This window comes from Crocodylus porosus, unplaced genomic scaffold (genome assembly GCF_001723895.1).
Source record: "Crocodylus porosus isolate Cpor-Errol unplaced genomic scaffold, CroPor_comp1, whole genome shotgun sequence".
Classification (NCBI taxonomy): domain Eukaryota; kingdom Metazoa; phylum Chordata; order Crocodylia; family Crocodylidae; genus Crocodylus; species Crocodylus porosus.
This window is the reverse complement of record NW_017728928.1, coordinates 10,867,202-10,875,051: the sequence shown is the minus strand read 5'-3', so window position 1 is coordinate 10,875,051 and position 7,850 is coordinate 10,867,202. Positions and strand designations below refer to the sequence as shown.

At 49.4% G+C, this 7,850-nt stretch overlaps 1 protein-coding gene across 1 annotated transcript in view; it reads left to right on the top strand.

Moving 5' to 3' along the window:
- The window catches only part of LOC109315036 (CMRF35-like molecule 2), a 16,407-nt gene extending 11,485 nt beyond the window's left edge, over positions 1-4,922 (top strand). Inside the window, exons 6-7 of the mRNA XM_019542493.1 lie at positions 2,387-2,494; positions 2,730-4,922. Of these exons, the coding sequence (XP_019398038.1) occupies positions 2,387-2,494; positions 2,730-2,852 (231 nt within the window). The 3' untranslated portion in view covers positions 2,853-4,922. The remainder of the gene's footprint in view (positions 1-2,386; positions 2,495-2,729) is intronic.
- Positions 4,923-7,850: the final 2,928 nt, after the last annotated feature.

Below are 7,850 nucleotides of genomic sequence, written 5' to 3'. Positions count from 1 at the left end.
AATGAAGATGTTGAACAGTGCGGGCCCAAGGAGCGAGCCCTGGGGGACCCCACTGCCCACATCCCTCCAGGTCAAAAATGACCCGTCCACTACCACCCTCTGGGTGCGGCCCTCCGGCCAGTTGGCGACGCATCTGATTGTGCAGGTGTCGATGCCACAGTCCCCCAGTTTCTTAATGAGAACAGGGTGAGAGACTGTCAAAGGCCTTCCTAAAGTCCAGGAAGACGATGTCCACTGCTACCCCTGCATCTAAGGATTTGGTGACCTGGTCGTAGAAGGCCACCAGGTTGGTCTGACAGGAACTGCTGCTAATGAACCCGTGTTGGTTGCCCCTAAGCACAATCTCCCCTGCTGGCCCCCCGTGGGCATGCGCCAGGATAATTCTCTCAAAAAGCTTACCCAGGATCGAGGTAAGACTAACTGGCCTATAGTTCCCCGGGTCCTCCTTCCTCCCTTTTTTGAAGATGGGAACCACATTGGCCCTTTTCCAGTCCTCTGGCACCACACCAGAGCACCACGAGTGCTCGTACAGCCGTGCCGGGGTCCCACAATGACCTCAGCCAATTCCCTTAGTACTCTTGGGTGGAGATCATCTGGACCAGCTGATTTGAATACGTCCAGTCCCTCCAGAAGTTCCCTGACTAGATCCTCACCGACCATAGGCCTGCGTGCTCTAGTGCGCCTGTTTGCACGCTCTGTTTGTGCGGTGCGGTGCGGCTCCCTACTGGCTCAGCTAAGAGGGATCCGGGGGGCTTCCCCTTCAGATCCAGCTCAGCTGCATCTCGTCCCTCTGCCCACTTACCTTAGGGGGATCAGCTGCTGCTGCCCCCGCTGCTGCTGCATCCGTCTCAGGTCTGGTAAGGGGCACATGTGCATGTGGGACACGTGCCTGGATCCCTCCTCTCACCGCTGCTCCTGGCTCCCGAGTGCCAGGGGCTATGTCAAACTGTGGCTTTTAAAGGCTGCGGTTTGAATTTCCCGCCGCTGGATGTCTATTCACTTTGAAGGAGTGTAACAGAGGGTCATGCTTTTTTTGTACCAAAGGCCCCAGTAGTGCCAATTAACTGACCGGGGGGAGGGGGGCGGTAAACATAGAGGTCCTTCTCCAGGCTTGTACAGTGGCCATTTTAGCATAGCTGAGACCTGTAGTAGCTCTAGGAAGAGCTGCTGCCTGCAACATCCGTGCCTCTGGCTCCCCAAAGGGACACTCTGGCTAGGGACAGAAGTTACACATAGACTGGTTTAAACTTGTAACAGAATAGGAGTTCAGTGCTCATAAAAGCAGTTTCAAAATGGCCAAAACTGGTTTAAGATAAACCTGGGTGAATGTAGTATCAGACTTAACTGATTTAGGTCAAACTGGTTTATGGAACTTCGGTCCCAGACCCCTTCCTGGTTCAAATTAAATCACAGTCCCCCAGCAGCCCAGGATGCTTTGCAACCCTGGGCTGAGCTGGGCTGGGCTCTCTGCTCCAGCAAAGCAGGGCTGGCTCTGCCCCTCTGCTCTCTAGGCCAAGCAGTGAGGGCTGGCCGACAAGGGGATGGGAGTGGGAAACCTGGCTGGCAACACAGCCAGGTGTGCATGGCGGGGTGGAGCAGCCCCTGCCAGATGTTTCCTCCACTGGAGTGGAGGGAGCAGGGATGTCGGCCAGCAGGCTCAGGCAGAGGGGAAGGAAGGGGGTTTAAAGCCCCTATGTGGCCCATGGGACCCAGCCCAGGTCTGAATGTGGGGCGGCCGGGGGGGGGGCTGCCACACTTGTGTCCCTTCCCCCACCCCACTCCTCACTTGAGTGGGGGAGGGGGAAGCCCCTGCCAGGACTTTCTCCCTCTCTCCCAGCTGGAGAGGAGAGCAGGGAGCATGGCCACGCTCCGGCTAGAGCCAGTAGGGTGAAGTGGGGAAGCGGGGGTTTAATCCTCCCTCCCTCCCTTCTCTCCCCAGCATGGGACCCCAACTGGAGTCTGCCTGGCAGGGGTGCAGCAGCCAGTCAGGCTTTTCCCTCCTACTCGCTGCTCGAGCAGTGGAAAATGGGGGGTATAGCCAAATGCCAGCCCTGAGCCAGCCCCCCGCTTTGCCTCCCCAGTCATACTTGGCAGTCTGCTAGGGTCTGGCCATGCCCACCCACCACTGAGGTCAGGTCCCTTCCAGTCTTGGGATGGGAGGGCTGCTCTAGCACCCCCGCTTCTGGCCTGACAGGCATGGGGCTACATTTTCGGAATCAGAAGTGGATGTCTATTCACTTGCTTCTCAGTTCAATCTACGCAGGTTAGATTAACCTGCAAAGATCGAATCGATTCGGGCTGAGGATTTTTGAATGTCTGTACTTAGCCTCTGAGACAGGTCCCTTAGAGCTGACCATCTGTTCTGAACACTACACATCCATTTCAGAAGCATGAAGCTGGTCCTGCCCAGTCGGACATGTACATGAACATACAGCCTACATCTAGGCTGTCCCTTCCTGAGAATGACTATGAAAACATTCAAGGGATGAGTCAGGTAAGAAGAGCATCTAGTAGGTACTGCTGGAGGGCGCAGGCTACCCTTGTGTGAACCTCTCCCAAGTATGGAGGGAAGAGGAGTTTCTCTACTGCTTGGATGAACTCTTCCCTCTGGAAGAGTCTACCCCCAACTCTTTATACAGTAACGCAAACCTCATAGCGGTATGTAATCACTCCTGCAATCTTCCTTCTACTTATCATAGCTCTTCTGACCCATGGTATCTTCATTTCAGGCTTCACCTTTCACAGCAAAGCATCCGCCCACCCGTCAACAGGCCATCTATGCCAACATGTGCCCAAGTACAGCCAGGCTGAACCCTCGCCAGCAGCAAGGAAAGTGTGGGAGGAAAAAGTGACTGGCCCATGCTCTTCTCACCAATGGGAGATGTAGCAGCGTATCCAGATTTTCCCACTGCACTTATCCAGATTTTCCCACTTTAAACCTGGCACTGAGTCACATTATTCATTCCTGTCTGAGGTTTGTGGGCAGGCTATGGCACTGTGACATTAATTAGGTGCTGCTTACAACCGTTATATAGCTGCCATGCTGGGATTGAACTCGAGTATAAGCCACGGTATCTTCCCGCCCCGCACAGTTGAGTTACATGGCAAAGTACCGATACAGAAGAATGTCAGACATCCTCCAACAAATCATGTGACAAGGCCTTCAAATGCTGCTGATGGGAGAAATACATATTCCTGCTGTAATACTGCAGTGCACTGGTTAGGAAAAATTAAGTGGCGACTGCTCCAAGCTGCTATGCTTGTTCGTTCTCATCTCCACTCAAAGGGATGTTCCAGCAAACCTTCACCCCCACCTTGGTGGGTGGCTGTCGGGGATTTCCCAGCCTGTGCCAACCTTCAGGTTCCCTTCAGTTAGTGGCCAGGCACCCACTGCAGTTGATGGGGAGTTTCCTGATGCCTGTGAAGGGGGCGAGGCCCAGGCAGACCACTGAGCTTGCATGGCTGCTGGTTCTCCAAAGCGACACTGCTTAGAAGTGAAGCTTTGGGCAAGGTCGCCCCTTCCTACTGCCCCGGCAGGAGAAATGGAACCAGTCAGAGCACAAATAATTAAGTCACAAGTGAAACTGCCTTTTTTTGAGAGACGTGAACAAGAAACTGAACCCTGGGAGTCAGGGTATCATTCTGGTCAGAAAGAGGGACCCCGGGTGTCAGAGAGCCCAGTGAGAGTCACCCCTGGAAGCATCTCACAGCCTGATGAGGGAAGCAGGACAGTGAGGCCCTGCCTTGACCTTATCTGGACCTTTTGCCCGGTGAGGAAGATGTAAGGTTGTACATCTGGACATGTCCGCCTAGTGCCGTGCTGGGCCAATGGTCCTAGCTTCTTACCCAGCTCTGTTGACGTATATCCTAGGCACACAACGGAGAAGACAAATATGAGAGGAAGGCAGCAAAGCCCTAGAATGCAGCTGTGCTGTTACCCCAGGACTAACCTTCCTCTAGGGACTCCTTGAAGCTCAGCCCCAACCCCTTTGAGATCCATAGGGAAGGGATTTAGCTTCAGTTTCTCCACAAAGTCACGCCTGGCTGGATTTCTACTGGTATCATCAATGTGACAATACTGCACCCAGTTCTGTTTGAAGGCAGTTTTGAAAAGTTGGCGAGGGTGCAGCAGAGAACAAGCAAAAAAGTGAATGGAGGGCTGGGAAAGAAAAGGATTTACAGGGACAGACTTTAAGAGCCCAGTTTTCTTAGCTTATCAGAAAGAAGATCAAGAAGTGATTTGATTATGGCATAAGTACCATGATAGGCAGGAATAACAGGGACTAAAAGCTTCTTCAATCTAATGGAGAAAGGCAGAAAAAAAATCCAATGGCTGGAAGTGGAAGCCAAATGAATTCAAATCAGATATGATACAATTAAAAAAAAGAAGTAGAAAGGGTAATATCCCCCTGGAATAAACTAAAGGAAAGGATGTATTCCTTTTTAAAGATGCGCTGTAGTCAGGTCCCAGGTACTGGGCTCAGGAAGGGGTAGCTAGGCAAAGGAAAAAAAAAATCTACCATCTGTAGGAGGTCCAGCCACACAGGAAGAAATCCTAGCTGCTGATTGAGGATTGGATGATTTTTTTTGTTTGTTTGTTTGTATCCAGGAGATATTCTGCTTTCCATGGAAACTTTACACTCTTTTAGCCTAATCTCCAAATATTTGATGGGCTCACTCCCCAGTATTAAACCTGGAGGAAGTGAGGGAGTCACAGGCTCCCCCCAACACATGGTGAGTTCATATAACTCAGCTGTCTTCACTCATTGTACATGCAGATCCAGCTGGGGCCCCATTACAAACCTTTCTTCCCGTAAAGTCCTTCAAGTCCCAAACCAGGATAACAGCACACCTGCACATTAGGGCCTTCCTACCTTCCTCCTATATTTGTCCTAGGTGCACAACTGAGAAGACACACATTTCCACAAACATACAGGACTCTAATGCTGTATGACAGTTGAACACAGCATTATAACCTTAAAAGCGATTACCATTTGCATAGTGTCTAAATAAAAAGTGTCTTGTTGGAAAATTTGGACTTTGGGTGGAGTCACTGGGCCAAGAGACTTGTCTCTCTTAGCCACTGTACCTGCTCTCATAGCCCTATGAGGCTTGGACAAGTTTGATACTGTCCTAAAACATGTAGGTGTATCTTTTTAAAATATTTCAATACTTAGTGCCCATCGATCAAGCTTCCATTTCTAATCTGTATCTATAGTAGTAGTATTAGTAATAGTACCCATTTCCTTCCTAGAGATCAACATTTGGTGCTTTCACTTAACATAGAACAACACGATCTGCATTTTTCATGACACAGCCTTTGCAGTAGGATGTCAGAGGTGGAGACTATATTACGGATGAAACTATGATTGCAGCTACTTGTGCTTCTTTGACTGAATTCAAACTATTCCCTTGAGGTGGACTGTATTGGCTCCATCGCAGCAGTTCTCATAAGCTGCTGTCCTGGACTTCTGCTTTCCCATCTATACTTCCCTCCCACACGCTCCACACAAGAATGAGATCCAATTCTCCACTATGCTTTGCCATGAAGAGGAAAGGCATAATGAGCCCTGGCTTGGTCAGCCACACCAACCTGCATTATAGTCATATTCTACAACGATGTTCAAGGTGCTTTTCATTGGATCCACATCATGGGAAACCACAAATGGCTTAGGCACGGGTATTGCAAACCTTCAAATAAAGCATACTAAATGCAAAGCACCCCTTTTCAATCTAATAATATGCTCTCCACTGCAGAGAATCTTTTTTTAGGGCGTATTTTATTGCATAACGCTGCACAGCTGACTTCTTAAAAGCTTCCCCAAGCAGCCATTTCCCACATCTGCCAGAAGTCTATGCATATTGTCCTCAGACATAGTCTATGTAGGTTGTTAGTAGGCTAGAGTATAAAGCCTTTCAAGTAAGGAAAAAATAGAGCGGGAGACATAACCCACTGCAACAGCCTCAGACACATTCATATGATGGACTCTTAATTTAGTGTTTTCCCCAATCCCAATCTTGACACCAGCAATTAAAAGCCACAGGAGGAAGAAGGGAACATGGACATCCCCTTAGATGAAAGTGCATGACACCAAATAGCCATAGATGCTGCCCCATTAACCATGTCAGTTAATCATTGTAGAAGCAGCTTGTAACAATCACAGCACAGTAATTGAATTACCTTGGGAATTGGATGGGGTTATTTAATATTTTAAATGCTTATTCATATTGGCTAGCAGTCATTGCAGACACCAAGAAACATCCACATACTCTTACCTTCTGGAAATAGGGACATCTCACTGGCTCAGTCTACTGACTAGGCCTGTGCGAATAGGGAACTGTTCGATTTGGGTTCAGATTCAGCCGATTTGATGCCAGCGATTCGGTTCGGAGCGCTGAATCGGTTTTCCGCTTTGATTCAGCGATCCGGCCATAGGGTATAATGGGGAATCGAGGAAACATCTCTAACTTCATTGTTTTTTGTCTGATTTAGATGAAACTTGCAGGAGCAGTAGCCTCTGCTGAGAGCATGAAGCTTGCCAAGTTTCAAGATGATCAGTGGGGGAGTTTGGGGGAACACAGGGTCTTCTGTGTCACAAGTTTTGCTTTTCAGCAGCTTGAGGTGCAGTTCCCCCCAAACTCCGGCACCAATCTCCTTGACACGTGGCAGGCATTGTGGCCTCAGCAAGAGCTACCAGCCCTGCAGTCTTGACCCCCCTGTGGCTTAACACACGTGACACGAGTTTTGCTTTCAGGACCTTGACGGGCATCTTCCCAGAAACCCTGCACCTATCACCTTGAAACTTGACACGCGTCATGCTCTCAGCAGAGGCTACCAGCCCTGCACGTTTCATCTGAATCAGCCAAGAGACAACAACGTTATAGATATTTCATTGATTTCCCATTATACCCTGTTATCTGTCAGCTCCATGTTCTTGGGGACCCCTGACACAGGACACAGACTGTCTGACTCACAAAGAATCGCACCCCCCCCTTCTCTACACTGATTAAGATGCAGTGAGAGACACACCTAAAACCCTCCAGATAAGGGTGACAAAAGTGAAACAACTGCCCTAGGTCTCATTTGCATCTGAGCTGGGAACAGATGACCATTCATTTACATGGGAGATGGAGAACAGAAAGCCTGAAGCAGAGACTGCAGTGAATTCTGGGATCAGCGAAGCAGGGGAGCACCGCTTGACGGGGAAGCTGTGCTCCAAATGCTCATCAACCCCCACACCCAGCTCTGCATTTATCTGACCAGTTCTAATCTGGATTTACAAAGGACTTTTCCTCCCCCCGCCCCCAAACACACACACACCTCTAAGCAAAAGTAAGTTTATTAGGCATCTCGGGCCAGACATTCCCCGGCCCCCCATGGGAGGCCGATGTAAACTTAATTGTCTAAAACTCGGTTGCCGGGTTAGGGAATGCTGAGGCAATAGACCGAGTCAGACGGGGTATGGATAGCATTTGAACAATGGTACAGGGTTCATCACAGTGCCCGGCCCATTGGAGACCTGTCCACAAGTGTTGTCATACTTTTCCCGAGACGACTGGTGGAAGTCCTCTCCACAACAGGTTATGAACACTCCAATAAGTGCCTTAAGTCTGTTAAAAGACTATAGTACGATCTGGAAAAGTCATGCTAAGCTGAGGCTTGTGCACAGCAAGTAAGAATCCAAAACCCTGATGCTGGAAGCTATATAGTGTTTCTGAAGACACCAGGAGATATCCCATCAAGTATATGTGCTATCCATAGGAATGTCAAGCTGGCTCCTAAGTATGTGTTTCCTGAGTATCAATCAAGTTCCTAAGATGTTCCAATCAGATAACCCCTTGTCAATAGA